Raw genomic sequence first — 26,568 nt, 5'->3', positions numbered from 1 at the left:
ATACTGAATTAGCTCTAGCTGCTTCTCCTAGTTACCCTCAGCCCACAGGGAGCTGTTTGGAAGAAACACAGTGGCAGAGGGGCCATCATTAGAAAGGCGGACACTTGTTTCCAGTGCCAGGCGTGCAGGCCAGGTGTTGTTGTTAGTTGCCATAGAGTTGGCTCAAATTCATGTTTCATTCAGCAGAATGAAACATTGCCCATTCTTCCACAGTGGATCAGAACTATCATTAAAAGCTCCCTCCAAAACCAGGGAATTGGGTGAAAATCTTTGGTACTCAGTCTTTGGCACCTCTTACTCTGAATCTTTAGAAGTCCTGGAGGGACAGTAGGTTATACATTGGGTTGCTAACCACAAGGTCATCAGTTTGAATCCATAAGCCACTCCTCAAAAGAAAGAAGAGGCTTTCTGCTCCCATAAAGATTTTCAGCCTCAGAAACCCTATACAGGGTCTCTATGAGTCAGAACCGACTCCACAGCACACACCATGATCACCCCACCATTCTGAACATTTCTATGACAGTGTGAACACAATTGTTATAATTACCATAAAATTTCTATTGACTATTGTGCTTACAAAGTGTTTGGCAACTAATTTTACTTGCTCTCTGAAGCAATGATTCTGAAGGTGGTATGTTTTGTCATCCCCACTGCAGATCCAAAAACTGAGTCACCAAAAAATTTTAAAAAGTAAAAGGTCAAATAACTCAAGTGCAATCACACACAGCATATTAGGGTAGAGATCTCCAACCTTTAAACCTTGATGTTGTTGTCGAGTCGATTCCGACCCATAGCGATCCTGTATAGGGTTTCCAAAGAGCTGCTGGTGAGCTTGAACCACCAACCTTGCATTAGCCCACAGCACCACACCAGGACTCCTTAAACTTTGTGGTACCCTATTAGTTGCTTGGCGATCCTGATCTTCCTTTCCTACTTCCTCCTTAGGAAAGTTACTTCCCCCAAAAGTGGCTCATATCATAACATTTTATAAGGTAAATTTAATACCAAACTGCCCCTTGAGATAGATAAATGGTAATACAGCAAGCCTCAAAGTCACCGCAGTTTTGTAAGAACAGGCATTATACCTTATAACACCTGTCTTCTCTCATCTCTTTATCGATGCTTCTTTTAACAAGCTACCACCACTGATAATCCTTTCTCAATGAATGAAAAATATTTCCGGAACTATATTCAAGCACTCCATTTTCCTGTCAGAAAAGTAATTGTGGCTGGCCTATAAGTCAGTTTGAAATTTAAATTTATAACAGCCTCATTTAACATGCAATTAACTTTATGCATATAATAAGAAAAGAAAAAGCTCTGGTCTTTCTGAGGAATTAAACAGCCTGATAAGGAAGGGCTGTGCCTCATGAAAATGAGAGAAAATGATTCTTGAATACTGTCATCCTTTTGGTTGCATAAGATCACATACAATACATTCTATTTCAGGAAAGTATTAATTTTAGTAAAATTAATTAATTCTGATGTTGCACAGAAAAGGAACCAATTGATGGTTGAAACAGATTTTCGGTACAAGATTTTTTTAAGGTCTCACTGTCTTCTTCTAGATTCCACCTCTTAAGTTTCAATAGCATCTACTGTCCTTGTTTCTTCTCAAGCATGTGGAGACTAAGAAATGGTAGCACTTAGCTCTATTTGTGATTCTTCAAACTTTGCTGCAATTAGTAAAATTCTGAGTAAAGTCTTCATTTGTCAATTCTTTCCCATTGCTTTTAAAACATATATGTACAACATGAGGGAGTTAAGGCAATTGTTTATTTGCGATGTATGCTATTCTAATGAGTTTAATATGCAATAAATATATCTCCATCCCACTATAAGTCATTAAATAATTTAAAGTAAACATTAATGTGGATTTTTCAAGAGGAAGGAAAATGAATTCTCATAGAGAAGCTGCTTTTTATTCTAAACTCAACTTCAGGATGTGGTTGTTGTTGTTGTTGTTATGTGCCGTGGAGTCAGTTCCGACTCATAGTGACCCTGTACAGGGTTTCTGAGGCTGTAAATCTTTACGGGAGCAGAAAGCCTCATCTTTCTCCCGCGGAACAGATGGTAGTTTCAAACTGCTGACCTTGTGGTTCACAGTCCGATTCCACGTATTAGTCATTGTGAAAGATCACAACTATATATTTCTGGTGCGAGCACTAGTATCATTGAGAAAGTTTGAAGATTTTTCTTTGTTGGAGTAATGTCAACCTTTGACTTCTGAGTACTTTAAAAAAGGTTCAAGGAGCCAATTAGCATCATTGTATTAAATTTTTAAAAAAATTTATCCAATGCCTTTTTTAAAGGGGGAGGTGATTTTTTGAAGGGGCCTAAGCATCAGCTCTTTCTAACAGTTCTCATATTTGCACTTTTTGGGTTTTTCCTGTGACTTCCCAGGATTGAAGGGCTCCCTCCAGAGGTTGCAGCTTGAGTATGTGGATGTTGTCTTTGCAAATCGACCAGACAGTAACACCCCCATGGAAGGTGAGTGATGAAATGTATTAAAAAAGACTAAAGCTATTGATTCTAGCTAGAGGATTTATTCCACTCACAGTAGGAAAGCAACATATATACTCAGATTGATATGATTGAATATGAAAAATTAAAAACCTTTCTGGTCTTTGTCTTTCGGACTCAATACTTCCCATCAAAGCAAATGCTCAGTGTCCTGCATCTTCCTTATGTTTTTCAGCAGTTGAAAGAATTGGGATCATGGTGTCTGCGGTACAATGCTCACTTTTTCCAGGCTCATTTCACTTTTGTGATTTCAACAGCTAAAACAAAATTAAATTAAGGCAGAGTTTATAGCCCAGTAATTATTAATTCTGGTTAAATCCTCTGAGCATCTACCTGGTTTATCATGACTTCAGGTCTGATTAGTTTTCTATCTGCAGTAACAAGTACTAAGAGGTACCATGAGCAAAGGTTTTACAGGAGTGGCTGCTTCCAAATGAGACTCTCATTGGCAATTTGGTTGTTGATTCTCAAGGATCTGCAGCATTCTGTCACCTTTCTTTTACAACTGAAGACAGCAGTTTCAGCTTCTCTCTGTAGAAACTTTCAAAATGTTCCTTAAACCAGATTTTCTTTAATTTGCATTTATTTGTGAAAGCTGTCTAGGCTGATTGAGAAAGAAGATACTTTGAGAGGACAAGGAGAAAAGAATATTTTAGTTAATGGAGATTTACAATCAGAGGGATTATCACTTGTCTGTGATGATTAAGAATGAGGAGATTAGGGAAGAAAAGGAAAAAGAAATGTTCTGCTTAATTGTCATATGAATGATTACCAAATTTTAAATAATTAAAATACTATAATAAAATGAAATTATAGTGAAGATAATTTAGTCCTTGATTCAAAAGGCAGTTCAGGATCATGTAATAAATCAAAGTCTCTGGAGATTGCTCTTCCTGTCTGGTATTGTATAGTTCTAAAAGGTATAAGGACTGAAGTAGATATGTATCTTTCTGTATGTTGCATTTCTGACAAAAAACATGCTATAGAAAGTATTTTCTGTGTCATTTATCTCTCTCTCTCAAATGCAGAGAAACATTAAAAATCAATACCAAATGTTCTACTTTGGGTTTTCTGCTTTCCCAATTCTGGGTGAATAGAAGTTCACTATGAAGTAGTGAACTGTGGTGGCATGTTAGTTGCTGTGATTCTGTAAGCTACACCGCCAGTATTTAAAATACCAACAGGGTCACCCATGGTGGACAGGTTTCAGATGAACTTCCAGACAAAGACAGACTAGGAAGAAGGAGTGATGAACTACTTCTGAATATTTAGTCACTGAAACCTTGTGAATAGCAGAGAAATATTGTCAGATATAGTGCCAGAAAATGAACCCCTCAGGTTGGAAAGCACTCAAAATGCCACTGGGGAAGAGCTGCCTCCTCAAAGCAGAGTTGACCATGATGACACCAATGGAGTAAAGCCCATGGGAGAAAAGCCCACAGGGCCTTCATTGCTGATGGGCACAACTCAAAATAAAGAGAAACATCTGTAAACATCCATTGAAAATTGAAATATGGAATGTACAAAGTATGAATCTGGGAAAATTGGAAGTTGTCAAAAATGAAATGGAACACATAAACATCGATATCCTAGGCATTAGTAAGCGGAAATGGACTGGTACTGGCCATTTTGAATCTGATGACCACATGATTTACTATGCCAGAAATGACAAATTGAAGAGGAATGGTGTTACATTTATTGTCATAAAGAACATATCCAGATCAGTCATAAGGTACAACGCTGTTTGTGGTAGGATAATATCCTTGCGCCTACAGGCAAGCCAAGTTAATACCACCATTATTCAAATTTACGCACCAACCAGTAAAAGCAGTGAGGATGAAATAGAAGAATTCTACCAACTTCTTCAATCTGAAATTGATCAAACATGCAATCAAAATGTATTGATCATTATTGGTGATTGGAATGCAAAGGTAGGGAGCAAAGAAGAAGGATCAGTACTTGGAAAATATGGCCTTGGTTATAGAAATGATGCTGCAGAATGCATGATAGAATTCTGCAAAAATCAAAGATTTGTTCATTTCAAATACCTACTTTAGACAGCAGAAGACACGATTATACACATGGACCTCACCAGATGGATTACATAGAAATCAAATTGACTACATCTGCAGAAATAGACTATGGAAAAGCTCCATATCATCAGTCAAAATAAGGCCAGGGCAGACTGAGAAACAGACCGTCAATTACTCATATGCAAATTCAAACTGAAGCTAAAGAAAATGAAAACAAGTCCAGAAAAGCCAAAATATGACCTTGCATATATACCACCTGAATTTAGAAATCACCTGAAGAACAGATTTGATACACTGAACACTAAAGACCGAAGACCAGAAGAGTTTGTTGTGGGATGACATCAAGAACATCACGCATGAAGAAAGCAAAAAGTCATTAAGAAGACAAAAAAGAAGAAACAGGTCAAAGTGGATGTCAGAAGAGACACTGAAACTTGCTCTCCAGCGTACAGTGCATTGAAAGAATTGGCAAAGAACAAAGCACCAGGAATTGATGGAATAAAAATTGAACTCTTTCAAGAAAGTAAGGCGGCACAGGAGGCACTCACTCATCTATACCAAGAAATTTGGAAGACAACTATCTGGCCAATTGATTGGAAGAGATCCATATTTGTGCCCATTCCAAAGAGAGGTGACCCAACCATCAGACAATATCTTTGATATCCCATGAGAGTGAAGTTTTACTAAAGGTAATACAGAAACGGCTGCAAGCATACATTGACAGAGAACTTTCAGAGGTTCAAGCTGGATTCAGAAAAGGCCGTGCAACAAGGGATATCATTGCTGATGTCTAATGGATCTTGGCTGAAAGAAGAGAATATCACAAAAAGATGTTTACCTGTGCTTTCTTGACTATGCAATGGTTTTCGATTGTGTGGATCATAACAAGCTATGGACAACATTGTGGAGTATGAGTATTCCGGAACACTTAATTGTGCTCATGAGGAATATGTACCTGGACCAACAGGCAATTGTTCGAACAGAACATGGGAACACTGAATGTTTTAAAATTAAGAAAGGTGTGCAACAGGGTTGTATTCTTTTACCATACTTATTCAACCTGTATACTGAGCAAATCATCCAAGATGCTGGGTTATATGAAGAAAAAGGTGACATCAGGATTGGAGGAAGACTCATTAACAACTAGCGATATGCAGATGATACAACCTTGCTTGCTGAAAGTGAAGATGACTTAAAACATTTACTGATGAAGATCAAAGAGCACAGCCTTTGGTATGGATTACATCTCAATGTAAAGAAAACAAAAATCTCACCACTAGACCAATAAACAACATCCTTATTAATGGAGAAAAGATTGAAGTTGTCAAGGACTTCATTCTTCTTGGATCAACTATGAACACTCATTGAAGCAGCAGTCAAGAAATCAAACAACGTATTGCATTAGGTAAATCTGCTGCATAAGACCTTTTTAAAGTGTTGAAGAGCAAAGATGTCAGCTTGAGGACTAAGGTGCGCCTGACCCAAGCATGGTATTTTCAATAACCTCATATGCATGTGAAAGCTGGACAGTGAATAAGGAAGACCGTAGAAGAATTGATGCTGTTGAGTTATGGTATTGGAGAATATTGAAAGTGCCATGGGCTGCCAAAAGAACCAATAGATCCATTTTGGAAGAAGTACAGCCAAGAGTGCTCCTTGGAAGCCAAGATGGCCAAACTTCGTCTCTCATACTTTGGACATATTGTCAGAAGGGACCAGTCACTGGAGAAGGATATCATGTTATGTAAGGTGGAGGGTCAGAGAAAAAGAGGAAGACCCCCCAATGAGATGGATTGACCAAGTGGCAGCATCGATGGACCCAGTAGTGAGGTTGGCCCAGGATCAGGCCGTGTTTCAGTCTGCTGCACATAGGGTTGCTATGAATCGGTACCAACTCGATGGTACCTACAACAACAACAACATGAAGTAGCTTCAGTATGAAAGATTCATAATAACTGATCATCCATGGACCTGACATAAAGATATTTTTTTTTAAGTAAAGATTATGTATTTGATAAGGCAAACCATAAAAATTGTAGTAATACATACAATATTTGTTGCAAGGATAATAAGATGTCACACTATTCCTAGTGGCACATTGAAACACAGCACTAAATTTATTAAGTCAGTGAAAGTGTCAAAATCAATGTGGTTTAATGGGGACTATGAAAGTTTGGGGTTGCTTAGCATTTTAAATGCCTAGTGACTGCCTTCTTGTTTGAAACAGTATTCTTTACAAATATATATATATAAAGTTTTATTGTGAATTGAGTGATAGTTTATATGGGAGAATATCAGTTTTACACTCATCGTTTCATTGCAATGATTACGGTCTCCTCCGTGCATCATCATTCAACAGTATATGCTTCTAGTCCCTCGGTTTATTTTGTGATGTACACAAAAACACTCAGGAATATAAAATCATTTAAACAACCAAAGGGCACATTCTGCAAGACTGCCTCGTCAGCACACAATCTTTCTCTTCCCATGAGTCTAGAGTCCTCAGCTGCTTTATCTCTCCATGCCTTCATCTCTGACTCCATCTCTGGTGTTGCTGTTTCTTTGGATAGGGTCCCACATTCCACTCCGTGCTCTTCTCCCTTGATGGTCCTAGTATCCTTTGTTCCTGGATTGTAAGATTAACTACTCCTCCCTTTTTGTTATAAAACTTCTAGCATTATAGTTGTGATAGTCACAATTAGTCATGATAACAATTACTCACTATTTAATCATAAGAATCTTATCCCCATCTCCTTTCACTAGACCCATCTAGACAATAAAAACTATTCAATGGGGATTCTACCTTCCCCACACACCCTGAAACTATTTGAAAACTTGTGAGCCAGTCATTTTGTGCCTTTATAGCCCCCTCATTTTAGGTAGCCAATGTCTAATGTGTCTGTCCCTATCAATGCTGTATACAGCAGGGATAGGATTGATCCTTTATTTAAAGATTCCTTCCTTCTCAGTTGGTATTTTGAGCTACCACATCCATAAGTATAGGTCAAGTTCATCAAATTGTAATAATTTATACTTGTGTCCTTTTATCAAAAAAATTTTTTTTAATCTTCCTCTACTCAAGTTCTAATCATCAAGCCATCAAGGCTAGGTCAAATGAGTTACAATTATAGTTTGTATAAGATATCAGAACATCTGGGATTCTTCAATGGTCTCTTTTTATATGCCTATTTTGCCTATCCCACCTCTACCTTTAACTTTAGGAGCATAATGTAGGATTCTCTCATAAGGAAACATCATAATTTATATTATACTAATGAAGGAAGGGAGTCCTGATGTGGTACTGTAGGATAAGTGCAGGACTGCAAGGTCAGTTTGAATTGCAGGGTCAGTGGTTCAAACTCACAAGCCAATCTTTGGAAACCTTGTACATCAGGGGTGGGGGGGACCTTTTACCTGTCACAACTTATAACATCATTCATGGGACATACAAAATTATCAACTTAAAAATTAGCCTGCTATATTTGGCTAAACATTTAATTAATTTAGCCCACAGGGTCGCTATGGGTTGGAATCAACTTGACGGCACTTTACAACAACAACAATGGTTAACTGTTCAAACTCACTAGCCGCTCCTAGGAAACCCTACACAGGGTCTTTCTATGAGTTGGAACCAACTCAACAGCACTTAACAACAACAATGTGATGGCTGGAACTGAGGTGGTCCTGGCAGGGTGGACGTTCCCCACGCCTGCTATACAAGGTTGCTATGAACCGACTCCATGGCACTTAACAACAACAATGAAGGAAGATGAGTCCTGGTGTTGTGTTGTAGAAAAAGTATTGGACTCCTAACCACAAGGTCTTTGGCTCAAACCCAGGAAGTGCTCCTTGGGTACTCTATATAGAATCACCAAAATTGGAACCAACTCAACAGCACTTAACAACAATAATGGAAGAAAGAAACTCAGGAGCTAAACCATGTGATACTAAAAAGAAAATCATGTCCCTTGTATAATCATTGATTGTTGTTGTTGTAGTTAAGTGTCCCTGAGTCAGTTCCAACTCATAGCAGTCCTATATAGGGTTTCTGAGGAGCACCTGTTGGGTTTGAACTGCCAACCTTGTGATTTGCAGTCAAGTGCTGATCTTATAGTGCCACACCAGGAGTCCAATCATTGATCATTTTAAATCACTGATTATATGCTTAAAATTACTAGAAAGGTGCTCCAAACCTGTATAGCATTGCCACAGAACAACTGGTAGGTTTGAATCAAAGCTTTGTGGTTAACAGTCCAGTGCTTATCCTACAGAACACAATTTTATCATGAGTCCAAGTTCAGAAGCCTATTGAAGGGTTTCAAACAATGAAATCATAGACCACCACTTGATGATAAGGTCAAGGAGCCTGGCATTTTGTGACTCAGTGGTATAATCAACTATATTATACTATAATGTAGCATGCCCCTTCCCACCCTCCACATTACCCCAACACTCACACAAGTGGAGGCCCACCTATGGCAAGCTCATCACAACTCCAAGGCTAATTCTTCTGGGTAGACTTGGCAGGGACATTCCATAGGTAATTCCTCAGGCAAGACTTGTTCGAAATAGCTTCCTTCTGAGTGCTTCCTAGTTTTCAGAAAATGTATATCCTCAAACATAGTATACTCATTTGTTCCATAGCAGCACCAATGAAAACGATAGAGATTGGAACTAGTCTATAAAAACACATGTTCTACATTTAGTCTTTTCTAATTTGCTGCAACAAAACAAAACAAAAGTACTGACATGGGAGGTTCATAGAGAGAAGATACAAGAAATAAAGAGACAAAGATTGACAGGTGACACTGAGTACATTTGCTGCTCTTAAAATAATGTCTGAAGACTTTCAGGATTTGACACTCTTATTAAGATACCTTTTTGCAATGATTTTGTACATTGAATATGTGTGTAGCCACTACTGATCTGTCAGTTTATTATACTATAGTGGCTTGCATGTTATTATGATGCTGGAAGCTAGCCACCAGTATTTTGAATCCCAGCAGGGTCATCCATAGAGGACAGGTTTCAGCTGAGCTTCCAAAGACACACAAAGAAGAACGAGAGGCTGACTGCTTTTGAATGTGTTGTTGTTGTTGTTGTTAAGTGCCGTCGAGTCGGTTCCGACCCATAGCGACCCTGTACAGGGTTTCCGAGGGTGTAAATCTTTACGGGAGTAGAAAGCCTCATCTTTCTCCCGCGGAGCGGCTGGTAGTTTCGAACCGCTGACCTTAAGGTTCGCAGCCCGATTCGTAACCACTACGCTACCAGAGCTCCTTTTGAATGTGTAGGCACTGGAAAACTTTATGAGTGGCAGCAGAACATCACCAGATATAGTTCTGGAAGATGAGCCCCTCAGGTTGGAAGGCACTCAAAATTTGACTGAGGAAGAGCTGCGTCTTCAAATGAGAGTTGACCAGGATGACGCAAACGGAGTAAAGCTTTCAGGACTTTCATTTGTTGATGGTCTCAACTCGAAATGAAGAGAAATACCAGCAAACAACCATTAAAAATCAGAACATAGAATGTACAAAATATGACTCTAGGAATATTGGAAGTTGTCAAAAATTAAAATGAGTTGAAATGGACTAGAACTGGCCATTGTGAATCTGACAAACATATAGTTTACTATGCTGTGAATGACAAATTGAAAAGGAATGATGTCAAATTCATCATTAAAAAGAACATTTCATTGCTATCTATGACAGGATAATATCCATACACCCATTAGGAAGACCAGTTAATAGAACTATTATTGAAATATGTGCACCAAACACTAAGTTCAGTGATGCTGAAATTAAGGAATTCTACCAACTTCTTCAGTCTGAAACTGATCAAATATGCCATCAAGGTGTATTGATAATTACTGAGTGGATGGATATAAAGGTCGGAAACAAAGAGGAAAGATCGGTCACTGGAAATATGACTTTGGTGCTAGAAATGATGCTGGAAATCGCATGATAGAATTTGCAAGACCAATGACCACAACATTGCAAGTAGTTTTTTAAAACAACATAAAACGCGACTATACACATGGACCTTACCAGACTGAATACATAGAAATCAAATTGATTATTTCTGTGGGAAGAGATGGTGGAAAAGCCCCATATGCATTAGTCAAAACAAGGCCAGGGGCTGACTATGGAACAGACCATCAAGTGTTCATAATGTAAGTTCAGGCTGAAACTGAAGAAAATTAAAACAAGTCCACAAGAGCCCAAATATGACCTTGAACATATCCCACCTGACTTTAGAGACACTCTCAGAACAGACTTGATGCATTAGACACTAATGACCCAAGACCAGAAGAGTTGTGGAATGACACAAGAAGAAAATGAAAGGTCATTAAGAAGACAAGAAAAAGACCAAAATGGGTATCAGAAAAGACTCTGAAACCTACTCTCAAGCATAGAGATGCTAAAGCTAATGGAGCAAATGAAGAAGCAAAAGAGCTGAACAGAAGATTTCAAAGGGCAGATTGAGAAGACAAAGTGAAATATTATAATGAAATGTGCAAATACCTGAAATTAGAAGACCAAAAGGGAAGAGCATGCTCATCATTTCTAAAGCTGAAAGAACTAAAGAAAAATCCAATCCTGATTTGCAATATTGAAGGATCCATAGGAAAAATATTGAATGATGCAGAACACATCAAAAGAGGATGGCAGGACTACACAGTCACTGTACCAAAAAGAAATGGACAATATTCAATCATTTCAAGAAGTAGCATATGATCAAGAGCCAATGGTACTGAAGGAAGACATCCAACATGCACTGAAGACATTGGCAAAAACAAGTCTTCAGAATTTGACAGAATACAAATTGAAATTTTTCAACAAACTGATGAAATACTAGAGATGCTCACTCATCTATGCCCAGAAATGTGCGAGATAGCTACCTGGCCAACCATTTGGAAAAGATTGACATTTGGCTATTCCAAAGAGAGGTAGCCCAATGGGATGCAGAAATAATCTAATAAGATCACATAAAAGTAAAATTTTTCTGGAACATAATTTTAAAACATTTGCAAAAGTACATAGACAAGGAACTGCCAGAAATTCAAACTGGATTCAGAGGAAGATGTGGAACTAGGGATGTCTTTGCTGACATCAGATGGATGTTGGTGGAAAGCAAAGAATACTGGAAAGATGTTTACTTGTGCTTTATTGACTATGCAAAGGATTTCCACTGTATGGCTCATGACAAGCTAGGGATAACACTGTGAAGAATGGGTATTTCAGAAAATGTAACTGTGCTCATAAGGAACTTGTACATAGACTAAGAGGTAGTTATTCAAATAGAACAAGGGAATACTGAATGCTTTAAAAGAATACACATTATTCTTTCACCATAATTATTCAGTCTGTATGCTGAGTAAATCATCTGAGAAGCTGGATTATATGAAGAAGAACATGACATCAGTATTTGAGAAAGACTTGTCAACAGCCTGTGATATTCAGATGACAGAATGTTGCTTGCTGGAAGCAAAAACTACTGAAAATACTTATTGATGAAGATAATAAAAAAAAAAAACTACATGGGTTGCACATCAATATAAAGAAAACAAAAATCATCACAACTGAACAATAAATAGCATCATTATAAATTGAGAAATGACTGGAGGTGTCAAAGATTCATTTTACTTGAATCCACAAGCAACATTTATGGAAGCAGCAGCCAAGAAGTCAAATGATGTATTGCATTAGGCAAATCTGATGCAGAAGACCTCTTTAAAGCCTTCAAGAGCAAAGGTAACAGTTTTAGGACTAAGGTGTGCCTGACCCAAGCCATGGTATTTTCAATAGCCTCATATACATATGAAAGTTGGAATATGAAAGAGGAACACTATAGAGCTATGGTGCTACAGAAGAATATTAAAAGTACTATGGTATACTAGAAGAACAAACAAATATGTGTTGGAAGAAGTATATCCCGAATGCTGCTTAGAAGCCAGGATGTGAGATTCAGTCTCTCAAACTTCAACCATGTTATCAGGAGGGCTCAGTCCCTGGAGAGGACATCACAGTTAGTAAAATGGAGAGTCAACGAGAAAGAGGGAGACTCCCCATGAGATGGACTGGCAGAGCAGTTACAACAATGTGTTCAGGCATAACAACGATGGTGAGGTTGGCACAGGGCCAGGCAGTGTTTCGTTCTGTTCTGCATAGGGTCACTATGAGTCAGAACCAACTTGACAGCACCTAACAACAACAATAACATGAGCATAAATTATACATCTACCATGAAGTCTGCCTTAGAAGGGCTACTACTATTTATAATTGTTGTTGTGGTTAAATGCTATCGAGACGGTACTGACTCATAGCCACCTTATGCACAGTAGAACAAAACACTGCGCAATTCTAGGCCAATTTCACTATCACTACCATGCTTGAGTCCACTGATGCTACCACTTTGCCAATCCATCTCTCTGGGGGTCTTCCTCTTTTCCTCTGACCCTCCACCCTACCAGACATGATATCCTTCTCCATGAGTGCTGATAGTTGATCTAAGAAGAATGAAGTCCTTGACAACTTCAATCTTTTCTCCGTTGATGGATAAACATTATGTATAATCAAAATTACCCTTGAAAACCCTACAGTAATTGTTAGTTAATGATCCTTTCTAGTCTTTAATTAATTTTTCAATTTCTTCTCCAAATATAGTGACAAAAGCATCACCCGATATTTGCCAGATTATTTTTTTTTATGTGTGTTTGTTTATTTGGTAAAGGCAGAAAAATTCTTAATATCATTCACATACTTTCATTGTCTTAACAACTTACATTGATTATTTTAGGCTTAATTAAATCCATTTCCATTCAATATAAATGGTGTGATCAACATCAAAGCGCCAAGTAGATCACTCAGTAGAGAGGATTCTAAAACTTGGGAGCACTGCAGAATCTCCAGACCTAACCCGTTCATGTAAACATCAAAGGCCATGTGTACCACTGTTGGGTATCTCTAAGACACATTTTAAGTAACTTTGATTTAAATGATATTAAAATGCAAATCTTATTCAACTGATTTGTACCATTAAAGAATGTTAATTGGGAGTACTTCTAAAATAAACCAAGATGAGTTTCCTCCAGTTACTACATATCATATAGCAACCAGTTGAGCCAGAAAAAGATTAGTAGCGCCATCTTCTTCATAATACATTGGCATCATACATCCAATTAGTTGTTGTCTGCCTGTCTTCCTTTCAAAATCAATAGACAAAAAGTGGGTCTCCTTAAAAGAATGATACAGTTCACAATCAATGATACAGTTCACAACTATTGCAATCTACAACCTTATGGAATATAATTAGACATTTTAGGGCCATGGGAAGATGTTCCTGGTAACAATGGGAAACTTGAGTACTTTTTTCCTCTGTCCCTTCTTGTTTGTTTTTCCTTGTTCACCTCGTAATACATCACTTTTCTTTCACAGCATCTGCCATGCCATCTGTCTCTCCTACAATATCTAGCATCGGTGGCATGTTTGCCAGTCTTAGAAAAACTCAGCCCCACGTTCCATTTCTCCTTTCTATGGCACCGTCTTCATCCCAGCAACGTCACTGACAGTTCCTTATGCTCTGTGGCATTTGTATGCTTAACTCTTTCATAAATCCTCACTTTGTGTTTTCTAATCTTTCCTTGAGTTCATTTAAGACAAAAGGTAATTCAATCCCATGTGAGTCAGGATGGACATGGAGAGCGAGAGAGAGATCATTTGCATATCTGGGAAATATGCTAGGCATTTTTCTGGCTTGGTTTTCTCTCATTCCCAAATGTCAGGCTAATTTTTTCATCTATACTTTTCTCACAGCTCCAGGAAGGATATGATAGGTCCTGGTCATAAAAAGGGACTGGGAACTATGTACACTGTTTGCAATAATAGCAAAAAAAAAGGACCCTTTTAGTTTATAAAGCACTAAAAACAAAACACTTATTTGTTGATCTGAGAATATGATGTTTTTAACATTAATTTCAACTTTAGTTTTAAACACTTGGAATTAAACCTTATTATTTTTCATTTAGCACTTTAAAAAAAAAAACTAATTAATCTTACAAAATCCCTGAGTCATATGAGTATTCCCATACTAATTGCAAATTTATATTTTCCTGATAGTATGTTAGACTTATAAAACAAACCAGAAGTTTTCATTTTAAATAAGAAACAGAAAACCAAAGTTCACTTTATTTAATTCCCAAAACATAGGGGGCTTCAAAAAGTTCATGGGAAAATTCCATTACTTTTTTATTCTATTTTTCTACAAACTTTTTGAAGCCTCCCTTTTATCATGTCAAACAGTTCATCCCATAAACAAAGCATTTACTTTTTCTAACTATCTTTTTTAGTGTTATCACTGTGCACACTTGACTTGACATCAGGGATCCGGGGATGTCTAATGACAACTCAGGAAATACTGGAAAGCAGGAATGGCGGCATGACAACGTCCAAAACTGTCTGTATTTGCCAATTCCAGAAGCACTGCAACAGGATATTTAGCATCCAAAGTCAAGCTTTTAGAAACTAAAATGTAATTAGCGTAGTGGTTACGAATCGGGCTGCGAACCGCAAGGTCAGCAGTTCGAAACTACCAGCGGTTCCGCGGGAGAAAGATGAGGCATTCTGCTCCCGTAAAGATTTACAGCCTCGGAAACCCTGTGCAGGGTCGCTATGGGTCGGAACCGACTCCACGGCACATAACAACAACAACAACAACAACGTCTACAAATATCATTTATCCATAATGGATCAGTCCTTCTGCCATTACATTTTATCGTCCTTCCTGAGAGGCTCCCAAATACACATAAAAGCAAAAAGAAACCTTTTGTAATTAGTCACAGTGCAATCTAAAAGAAACAGGATGGAAGCCACAGATGTCATTTTAATTTGTTAGCAGCCTTGTGTGGCGCTATAGGATAAACACTGGACTGGTGATTGTAAGGTCTTCAGTTCAAACCCATCAACTGCTCTCAGAAACTCCATACAGGTCACTATGAGATCCTACTCATAGCACATAACAACAACAATCTTATAAAACCAACATTAAATTCATTGTAATAATATGTTTTATTTAACAAATATATCAAAATCATCATTTCAATATGTGGGCAATAAAAATTTATTAATTAGATATCTTACATTCCTTTTCCTCATAGTGAATCTTCATGATTTGTTATGTATTTCACACATATCTTAGACAGATTAGCTACGTGGTTTGGCGCTATGGGTTAATGCGCTGGACTGCAAAGTCAGTTTGAACTGCAAGGTCGGCGGTTAAAGCTCACCAGTTGCTCCTCGGAAACCCTATTCAGGGTTACTATGGGTCAGAACCACGGCACTTAACAACAACATTTTAAATGCTCAAGCCACATGCACCTAACAGCTGTTATATTTTGACTACACAAGTCTATAAAATACTCTATTTCCAATTTAGTCAAGCACCAGGTACATGGTTGTTATTAAGTGCAGTCAAGTCAGTTCCAACTTACAGCAACCCTGTACAGTGTTTCTGAGAAGCAGCTGGCGGAGTTAAATTGACAACTTTGCATTAGCAGTCCAGTACTATACAGGACTCTCTATAGGTACATAGTTGTTATTGTTATGTGCCATAGAGTCGGTTCCGACTCATAGCGACCCTGCATAGGGATTCCAAGGAGCAGCTGGTGGTAATACTCAAGAACTATTTATTGAATGAATGGAAGCATGGATGAGTTCATGAATGAGCAAATATGTATCTGAGCGATTTAAAAAATGACACTCTAAAGTGAAGTAGATTCAACTTAATGTTTTTCTACTTGAAACTCTGTTTTGGTTTCCTGATATCTATAAACATCCAGGTTGTTTCCTAACGTCTATAAAAGGACAGTTTGCTGACTAAGAGCAAGAGGACATTCTTACATTCCAGTTCTTCGCATCTTCAAGAATCATAATATCCAGATGCTGGCTCTCCTCCAGAAATCTGATTGATGGTGAACTGAGCAGAAATATATGAAGGGGTGATTCTGTGGCAGTACAGTTGTCCCTTGGCATTAATATATCAAATTTAATCATCTAATGCACTTTATTTATGCCTCAGGTCAGGATGCTGCCCTAAGCTGCTGGTGCCCATCAGATCAATTGAATCTCCTGACTTGAAAAGCTGGGATAGCTGAGTTTTCAAGAAATTAATTTGGATAAAATTATTTTGCCTGAGGCAAAAAAAAGTGTTCCAATTTTACTAAATCAGTTTATTTTTTTTAACTATAAATCCACAAAAAATGTTACTGCTACTTTAGACTTGTTTAGCTGATGTCTTATCCTTTACAGAACAAGTCATGTCATAAAAGGAAAAGTTCATTTCATGCATTCTAAAAATCAATATTGGGAAAAGTTTTCTTTGGGTTCAGTTCAATGATTCAGCTTTTTAAAAAAAAAATCTCATGTTTCTGTTCATTGTGGGCATCCTCATTGGAGCAATATTTCTGGCTAGTGGACTGGGGCCTTGGAGAGACACAGTTTCAAATCCTGGTTTGGCTGCCAGTTAGATATTCGGACACCCTACACAGGGTCACTATGAGTCGAAACTAACTCCACAGTACATCACCACCACCACCACCACCAAATCAGGCAAACATCCTGCCCATACAGAAATTGCATTCTTATGCGAGAGACGGACCATAAGTTAGTAAGAAAAACATATAAGATAGTAATAATACTAGAGACGGAAAATAAATAAATAATATCATTACTATTACATAGTAACTTGTTGTTGTTGTTGTTATGTGCCATGGAGTCGGTTCCGACTCATAGCGACCCTATACAGGGTTTCCGAGGCTGTAAATCTTTACGGGAGCAGAAAGTCTCATCTTTCTCCCGCAGAACAGCTGGTAGTTTCGAACTGCTGACCTTGCGGTTCACAGCCCGATTCGTAACCACTACGCTACCAGAACTCCTTTTAATTACTAACAACACTAGGGAAATAGAATAAATATTCTAGAGATATATATATATATATATATATGAGAAAGAAAAGAGAGAGAAATTTAGTCTGCTCAAAACAGGAAGGACATGGCTTTGAAATCAGACAGCTCCTAATTCAAATCCTCTTTCTGTTTCTTATTAGCTGTGTGGTCTTTAAGTTTATGATCTATCTAGTCCTCAGTTTCCGCATCTTCCAGACCCATTGAAAAGAAGCGCTGGTGCAGCAGTGGTTAAAGCAGTCAGCTGTGAACTCACCATCCACTCCTCTGGAGAAAGATATGACAGTCTGCTTCCGTAAAGATTTCTAGTCTTGGAAACCTTCTGTTTGGAGCAGTTCTACTCTGTTCTACATTGTCACTCTATGAGTTGAAGTCCACTCAACAGCAGTTGAGTTTAGACCCAGTCAAAAGTTTTAAGAGTTAATTTGTTGTTGTTGTTGTTGTTGTGAAGTGCCGTTGAGTCGGTTCCGGCCCATAGCGACCCTGTATAGTGTTTCCAAGGAGCAGCTGGTGAGCTTGAACTGCCCACGTTGCAGTTCAAACAGCTTTGCAGTCTGGCGCATTAACTCACAGTGCCATAACAGATGTCCCCAAACTTCTGTCTGTGTACCACTCCATGTATACCTTTTAGACATCTATCAAGCAAAAATCCTGGTTAGCACATGGGTCCCTAAAGAAAACTGGAGCTTTAGAAAAATTTAAAGAGCATACTGTGAAGCTAAAGTTGCCACGGCTGCAGAAAGTATGTGAAGTGAGAGCTGGCTTGAAAGAAAACTACATTCCAAATAGCAATGTGTAGTCATCTGGTTTGTTTCAATACATGGAGTCAATGCTGCAAGTACTCACTCATCTATGCCAAGAAATTTGGAAGACAGCTACTTGGCCAACCAACTAGAAAAGATCTACATTTGTGCCCATTCCAAAGAAATGTGATCCAATGAAGTTTGCAAATCATTAGTGTCACATGCAAGTAAAATTTTGCGGAAAATGATTTTAAAATGGTTACAGCAGTACATCAACGAAGAACTGCCAGGAAATCAAGCCGAATTCAGAGGAACACTTGTAATGAGGAAGATCATTGCTGTTGTTAGATGGATCTTGCCTAAAAGCAGAGAATACCAGAAAGATGTTTACCTGTGTTTTATTACTTATTCAAAGGTATTTGACTGTGTGGATCACAACAAATTAAGGATTGTTGTTGTTAAAGCACTGTCGAGTCTGTTCCAACCCACAGCGACCCTGTATAGGGTTTCCGAGGAGCAGCTGATGAGCTTGAACCGCCGACCTTGCAGTTCAAACGGCTTTGCAGTCTGGCGCATTAACCCACAGCGCCACACCAGGAATCCAATTAAGGATTACATTGTGAAAAATGGGGATTCCAGAATTAATTGTACTCATGAAGAACCTGAACAGAGATCAAGAGGCAGCTGTTCAAACAGAACAAGAAGATACATTTGTTCTTTGAATGCATTTAAAATCAGGAAAGTTGTGCACTAGGGGTGTATCCTTTCACCACACTTACTCAATCTGTATGCTGAGCAAATACTTAAAGAAACAGGACTGTATGAAGAAGAATGCAACATCAGAATTGAGAAGCACTCATTAGCAACCTGCAATATGCAGATGACACAACTTGCTTGCTAAAAACAAAGAGGACTTGAAGTACTTGCTGATAAAGATCACAGCCTTCATTATGGATTACACTTCAATGTAAAGAAAAGAAAAATTCCCACAATTGAGGATTTAATAAAGTAAAGATTGAAGTGGCCCAGGATTTCATTTTACTTAGATCCACAATCAGCACCCATGGAAGAAGCAAACATATTGCATATTGAACTGGGCAAATCTGTGGCACAAGACTTGTTAAAAAGCAAAGAAGTCATTCTGAGGACTGAGGTATGTCTGGTCTAAGCCATGGTATTTTATTTTAGGTTTGTAAAGTTGCTGCTGTTTTATTATTTCTCTTTAAGATTGATACATTTATCTTAGAGAGTAAATAGGTTTGCATTTTGTACAGCTGTTTACCCACTAGTGTCACATTAAGGAGAAAGTGGCTTTAAAAGACATTCTTTTGGAAGAAAGAAGTTTCTGAAAAATGAATAAAATGCTATGACTTGAACAGGCATATGGTATTACAAGGAAACACAATTTTATTGAAGAATCTTAGATTTCTTTAGCAAAGATTGGAAGAGAGAGTGCAAAGCGATAATCTGATAACTTTTCTGATCTCATTTTCTTGGCATGTCTGATTTTTTTTTTTCCTTTTTTAGAAAATGTTTTATTGTGAATTGGGTAATAGTTTACAGAGAAAATCAGTTTTCTTATGTTGTTTCATGACACTGATTATAATTCCCAAAATGTAACATCATTTATCCCACTTCCTCTAGGTGTTTCCTGTTTCCATTCTTCCTTCTTTCTTAAATCTTCTAAACATTGTCCTTGGGTAAATGCTCCCCCTTTGATTTCAAATGGTTGATTATTCTAAGGAGTATTCCCTCCCTAATGTTAGTGTTCCCCTTATAGATCTGTCTATTGTTTTACCAAAAATTGAGCCGAGGGGGTGAGTTCAGTTCCAGACCTGAAGGGTAAATAAGGAACATAGTCTCAGGGGTTCCACCAGTGAGCCTGGTCTTGTCATGATTTTGAGTTTTATTCCACATTTTCCTCCCATTCTTATCCAGGACCTTCTAGTGTGATCCATTTCAGAAAAGTTGGTAGTGGTAAGTGGGCACCATCTAGTTCTTCTGGTCCCAGGTTTGTGGAGGCTGGGTTCACATGATCCATTAGTCTTCTATTTTCTTCACTCTACTTTCCTCTGGACAGGGAGAAACCAGTTGTTGCATCTCAGATGGCTACTCACAAGCTTTTAAGAACCCAGTCACTACTCACCAAAGTAGAAGGTACAACATTGTCTTTGTGGACTATATTATGCCAACTGACCTTGGTGTACCCCAAGACTACACTATAGTATTTTCAATGGACTCAAATCCATGCAAAAGCCAGACAATAAATAGGGAAGACTGAAGAAAAATTCGAATGCCTTTGAATTATGTTGTTGGTGAAGAATATTGAATATACTATGGACTGCCAGAAGAATAAACAAATCTGTGTTGGAAGAAGTACAGCCACCTACTCCTTAGAAACAAACAAAGAACTTTAGACTTCAGACATCCTCAGGAAGGACCAGTCCCTGGAGAAAGGCATCATGCTTGGTAAAGTAGAACATTAGTGAAAAAGAAGAAGGCCATCAACAAGATGGATTTACACAAAGACTGCAGCATGGGCTCAAACACAGCAACTGATACAAGGATGGAGAAGAACCTCTGCAGTATTTCATTCTGGTGTACACAAGGTCACTATGAGTCAGAACCAACTGGAAAGCTCCTAGTAACAGAAATTATCTGATGCTTTATTTTGTACTTTCACATCCCATGAAGTCCTGATTGGAAGACAGGATACTAAAGATGGATGTGCTTTTATTCTACCTCCTCACAAGTTTGTGATCCTCACCATGCACAGAAAGGGTGTTTCTTCCCCTCCCTCTTAAGTTGTTTTTAGTTAAAGGGGGAAAAATAAAGAAGTCTGCTTTCTCATCTCACTCAGCACAGCTGTCAGGTGGAAAACAGAGCTGCTTAATATTCTAGGGCTGTAGGTTTGTGACTCATGTGAACTTCCTTCTCTGTGAATTGTCATCTCCTTGAAAGATATCTGGAGTTGTGACAGGATTTAGCTCCATATTCTGAGAGGATGTCGACTCAGTCTCTGGGGAGTTTATTTCTATAAGTTCCTCACTATGCTGCAGCCGATCAGCAATGACGTGGGTAGGACTCAGAGACTCGTGGGCTCCCTCCTAGGAACTCTCTAGTCTGTGATGCATGGGGGACTGTGAAATTTAACATCCTGCCACTTCAAACCCATTGCTGTTGAGTCAATTCCTACTCAAGGTGACCCCATGTTACGGGGTAGAAATGTGCTCCATCTGGTTGTCTTGGCTAAAATCTTTACAGAAACATATTGCCAGGCTTTCTTCCATGCCACCCTGTGTGGGTTCAAACTGCCAGTGTTTAGGTTAGCAGACGATCAAAAACCACTTGCACGCCCCAGACACCTTTATCCTGCTATCTAAGTGTTTACTGGCACACTGATATGCTATGTTCTAATGGGGTGAGCAAAGTGAGGAATCACTGCGGACCTAAAATTCTCAGGCAGTAGGGATAACCAAAATCTCTCTCCTAATTTCTGCACAAAATGAAATAATAAGAGTGTAAATAGGTTTTGCTATAATCTTATTTAGTAGTTAGTATGTTTAGTGAAAAATATATGGGACCTGCAGTTAGAGGCCGGAAGCACTAATTTTAGAGTGAGATCTTGGTTGAATTGCTCAGGCTCCCTACTTCTCAATTTTGCATTTGTAAATTGGGAAGAATAAAAATAGTGCCTCCCCTAGCTATTTCCAAGATCGTTGTGAAAATAAAATGAAGTAATATAAGTAGAAATGGTTTATAAATTATAATGCATTGTATACATGTTTTGGGATTGATACTGTTGTTCAGAATCCACTGAACCACAAGGTTGGCAGTTCAAACTTACCAACTGCTCCATGGAAACCCTACACAGAGTCACTATGAGTCAAAACTGACTCCACAGCACTTAACAACATTGTTGTTGTTAGATATGTTCATAGTTTTTGAACTGTGTAAGTCTAATAAAATGTAGTAATTGAAGTTGCAACCTGGCACTAAGACATAATTGAAATTAATTTCAAAGTGAGATGCTAAGTCTCCATTATTTATTTTCAAAGGAAATGGGCAAGAACTTGTTTTATGACTCTTCCTACTCCCAACCTTTGATTTCGAGAAATTTTAAACTTGCATGAAAGTTGAAAGAATAAGCATTTGGTGTCACTAGATTTATCAAATTGTACCTTGTCTATTTCAGTTCAACTCACTCTCTCTTTCTCATAGTGACATTTCATCCATAATTACTGTCTCGGGTATCTCTTAAGAACAAAACATTCTTCGATATAAGCATAATGCAATTATAACATTCAAGAAGTTTAACACTGATACACTACCACCTAATGTCTTGTTGTTAAGTGCCATCGAGTTGGTTCCGGCTCATAGTGACCCTGTATAGGGTTTCCGAGGAGTGGCTGGTGAACTTGAACTGCCAACCTTGCGGTTCAAACTGACCTTGCAGCCAAGCACATTAACCAGGTGCCACATCAGGACTCCTGTTATCTAATAGGCAACCCATATTCAAATTTCCTAAATTGTCACAGAAACATCCTTTATACTATTTATTTGTATCTGGCCTTGATTTAATTTAAAATCCCACATTTGCATTAGTTGTCCAAACTCTATAATCTCCTTTAATATAAAATAATTCTTCCACATTTTTTTTATCTTCAGTGACAGTAACATTAAAAAAAAGAAGAAAACAAAGGAAAATCCAGGCCAGTTGTTGAGCAAAATGTCTCTCAATTTGGATTTCTTTGATTGCTTTCTCATGATTACATTAAGATTAAGCCTTTTTGACAAAAATACTACCCAGGTAATGTTTGGTCCTTCTCAGTGTGTCCCTCATTACTGATCGTGTTAAGGTTGATCACTTTTAGAGTCTACCAGGTTTCTCTATTGTGATGGTACCTGTTTGACTTTGCAATTAATAAAGAACCTGGACTCTTTGAGACCAGGTGAGTAGCCTGGTCTCTGACAGCTTGGATTTAGCATCTGATGAGTTTTCTTGCCTACATTAGTAATTACAATTGGGGTTTCCAGACAGTGGATTTCTAATCTGTCAGTCCATCTACATGGAAGAGTTGGCATTTGTCTGTAAAGACTAGTTTTTTCACTTCCACACCCCCCCCCCCAACAATATAAAGGGTTGAGAGAGAAAAAAAAAACAAAACTAGAGGATCTAATGAGGGGGACATACCTATGGAAAACTGTGCTATGATCTCCATCCAACCCAGCAAGGGGAGAGAGCTGGCCCTTTACTTCAACACTAGTTGGATAAGAATTTCTGTGACTACTCAAGTTGTTTAAATGTGACTTCAGAGATTAGGGAGTATAGTGTTCTGGGGACTGACTCCCACATAGAAAATGTAGAGGTGGAGACAGAGACAGGTACTTGTAAATGGCCACTATGGTGAGTCCTATCCTGCAGGGCTTCCTGGAAGTCAGAGAGCTAGAATTGAAAGTCCAGAGCCAGAAAGAGAAGACTGTAGAGAGACCCAAAAAGTAGAGAAATTGAGAAACCACATACATCACACACCACTATCACTACCCCAACTAAAGGTTTCTAGCCTAAGCAGGTCCCAGAAAGGAGAAGACTTACCATTGCTAGGAGTTGGAATTGACTCAACAGCAATGGATTATAAATCCCTGAGTGGTACTAGCTGCCAACCAAAAGCTTGGAAGCTTGAGTCCACCCAGAGGAAAGATATTACAATAGAATGTGCTATTATTTACATAAAAATTGGTAGAAAAATCAGGACTCAAAACTCCTGCCATGTAAACAAAGTATCCAAACAATGAACAACATTCTGATTGGTTATATTAGACTTAGAAAGATTATGGATAATTTTCCCTTATTTTTAAATTGTTATATTACATTTATATAATAGAATTTTTTTACAAGAATACAAACCTCTAACAACAACAAAAAATAAATTAAATACAGAGCACAGCTCTACTCTAACAAATATAGGGTCACCATGAGTCAGAACTGAATCATCTTATTGGCAATTGGTTTGAGCAAAACTTTCTATCCCATTTTTCTATGTGTTGCTACTTAAGTTTTATTGTTATATATCAGAATCATCTTCAACTATAATTGTTTCTAAGATCAAAAAGGTTTCATTTTGTTATTTTTAAATTGGCTGGTTTAGCTATTCTAAACAACAACAACAACAAAATGCTTTATCAAATAAACCTACATGACTAGTTGATTTCTTATTTATTTTTGGGTTCATTTTTTTGATCATTCACGCTAATACATTAACTGGAAAAAGTAAAAGTAACTCAGAATCAGGTGTTCAGAGGTATAAAGCAAGAAAGGGAAATTAAAGGCATCCAAATTAGCAAAGTAAAACTCTATTTAGCAGATAATATGAGCTTATACATAAAAAATCCCAAAGACCCAGTGATAAAATTATTGGAACTCATTGAGATTCAGCAAAGTGGTAGGTTACAAGATCAGCATACAAAAATCAGTTAGATATCACACAAGAAACAGTTTCACACACACCCAAAAAAATTTAGTCTGTGAAACTCAAAGGGAATACATAAGCAGGCATGTAGGCTTTCTGGCGGCCACATTGGTCTACTGGTGAGTGGAAGTGGGGGGAAAGCAGCAGTGAAGATGTGGACTGAGTTCAACCACAGTCTATAGACTCTCATCAACCTGGAGATGAGAGAGAGAAGAGGAAGGGCTGGTTGGTCTGAAGTATGATGAGACCTGGGGACTCCTGGGCCCATGGACAAGGACATAGCCACAGAGGGCTAGAGCTGAGAGTAAAGCGTGCAGCTGATATGAAGTGAGGAAAGACACAAGAGAATGCCTGAACTTGCAGATAGTACCCATTTGACCTAGCTTCAATGGCTGAATGATCGGAACTTGACTTGTTGTTGTCAGGTGCCATCGAGTCAGAACCAACTCATAGCGACCCCATGCACAACAGAGTAAAATAATGACCAATCCTGGGCCAACCTCACTACCACTGCCACACTTAAGTCCATCAATGCTACCACCTGGCCAATCCATCTCGTTGGGTGCCTTCCTCTTTATCTTTGACCCTTCGTCTTACCAAGCATGATATCCTTCTTGAACTTGACTTGTTGTTGTTGTTATGTGCCATGGAGTCGGTTCCGACTCATAGCGACTCTATATAGGGTTTCCAAGGCTATAAATCTTTACTGGAGCAGAAAGCCTCATCTTTCTCCCGCGGAACAGCTGATAGTTTCAAACTGCTGACCTTGCAGTTCGCAGGCCGATTTGTAAGACTAGAGGCAGATAAAAACAAATTTTTTTTTGATAAAGGAAACAAGCGTAAATTGCTACAGTTTGATGAACTTAATCTATACTTATGGATGTAGTAGCTCAAAATACCAACAGAGAGGGAAGAAATCTTCACCTCAAGGATCATTCCCATCCCCTCTGTACATAGGGTTGATAGGGATAGGCAACTTAGACATTGGCTACCTAAAATTGGGGGGTGGGGGGCCTTTAAAGCCAAGAAGTGACTGGCTTATAAGTTTTCAAGAGGGAGTTTAGTTTCAGATTGTGCAGGGAAAGGTAAAATCACCACTGAACACTTTTCATCTTGTCTAGATAGGTCTGGAGAAAGGAGAGGGGATAAGGTTTTTAAGATTCAATAGTGGGTAATTGTTATCATAACTAATTGCAATTGTTACAACTGTAAAGGTAGAAGTTTTGTAACAAAAAAGGAGGAGTAGTAAATCTTGCAGTCTAGGAACAGAGGACCCTAGGACCATCAAAGGAGAAGAGCATAAGCTGAATGAGGGGCCCTATCCAGAGAAGCAATGACACCAGAGATGGAGGCAGAGATAAGGACATGGAGAGATAGAGCAGCTGAGGACTCTAGACTTATGGGGAGCAGCTGAGGACTCTATACTCATGGGAAGAGAAAGGCTGTTTGCTGGAGGCTAGGAGGCAGGCTTGCAGAATGTGCCCTTTGGTTGTTTAAATGACTATATATTCCTGAGTGTTTTTTGTGTACATCCCCCAAAAAAACAAAACAGGGAATAGAAGTAAATACTGTTGCATGATGATTCAAGCAGGGGATTGTGATTATTGCAGTGAAATGATGAGTGTAAACAGATGTTCTCCCATGTAAAATATCCTCAATTCACAATAAAAACTGAAAGTAAAAAAAAAATTATTAGGATTACGATATATATACATCTCAAACGAGTAAAGTTTTGCTAAAGGTAAGACAGAAATGGCTACAATCATACATTGACAGAGAACTTCCAGAGGTTCAACCTGGATTCAGAAGAGGCCATGAAATGAGAGATATCATTGCTGATGTCC

The 26,568-nt window shown here is 38.3% G+C and overlaps 1 protein-coding gene across 5 annotated transcripts in view; it reads left to right on the top strand.

Annotated features, from left to right (window-relative positions):
* Nucleotides 1–26,568, top strand: part of KCNAB1 (potassium voltage-gated channel, shaker-related subfamily, beta member 1) — a 650,886-nt gene that overhangs the window by 566,371 nt on the left and 57,947 nt on the right. For 3 of the 5 annotated variants that reach the window (XM_006867946.1, XM_006867947.1, XM_006867948.1), the window contains exon 8: nt 2,404–2,490. The exons of the other annotated variants lie outside the window; for them this stretch is intronic. In XM_006867946.1, coding sequence (XP_006868008.1) covers nt 2,404–2,490 — 87 coding nt within the window. The remainder of the gene's footprint in view (nt 1–2,403; nt 2,491–26,568) is intronic. 5 annotated transcript variants of the gene reach the window in all.

The sequence above is a fragment of the Chrysochloris asiatica genome, unplaced genomic scaffold, assembly GCF_000296735.1.
Source record: "Chrysochloris asiatica unplaced genomic scaffold, ChrAsi1.0 scaffold00113, whole genome shotgun sequence".
In the NCBI taxonomy this organism is placed as follows: Eukaryota; Metazoa; Chordata; class Mammalia; order Afrosoricida; family Chrysochloridae; genus Chrysochloris; species Chrysochloris asiatica.
Note: the sequence above shows the minus strand (reverse complement) of the source record. Positions and strands in the feature narration are given on the sequence as shown.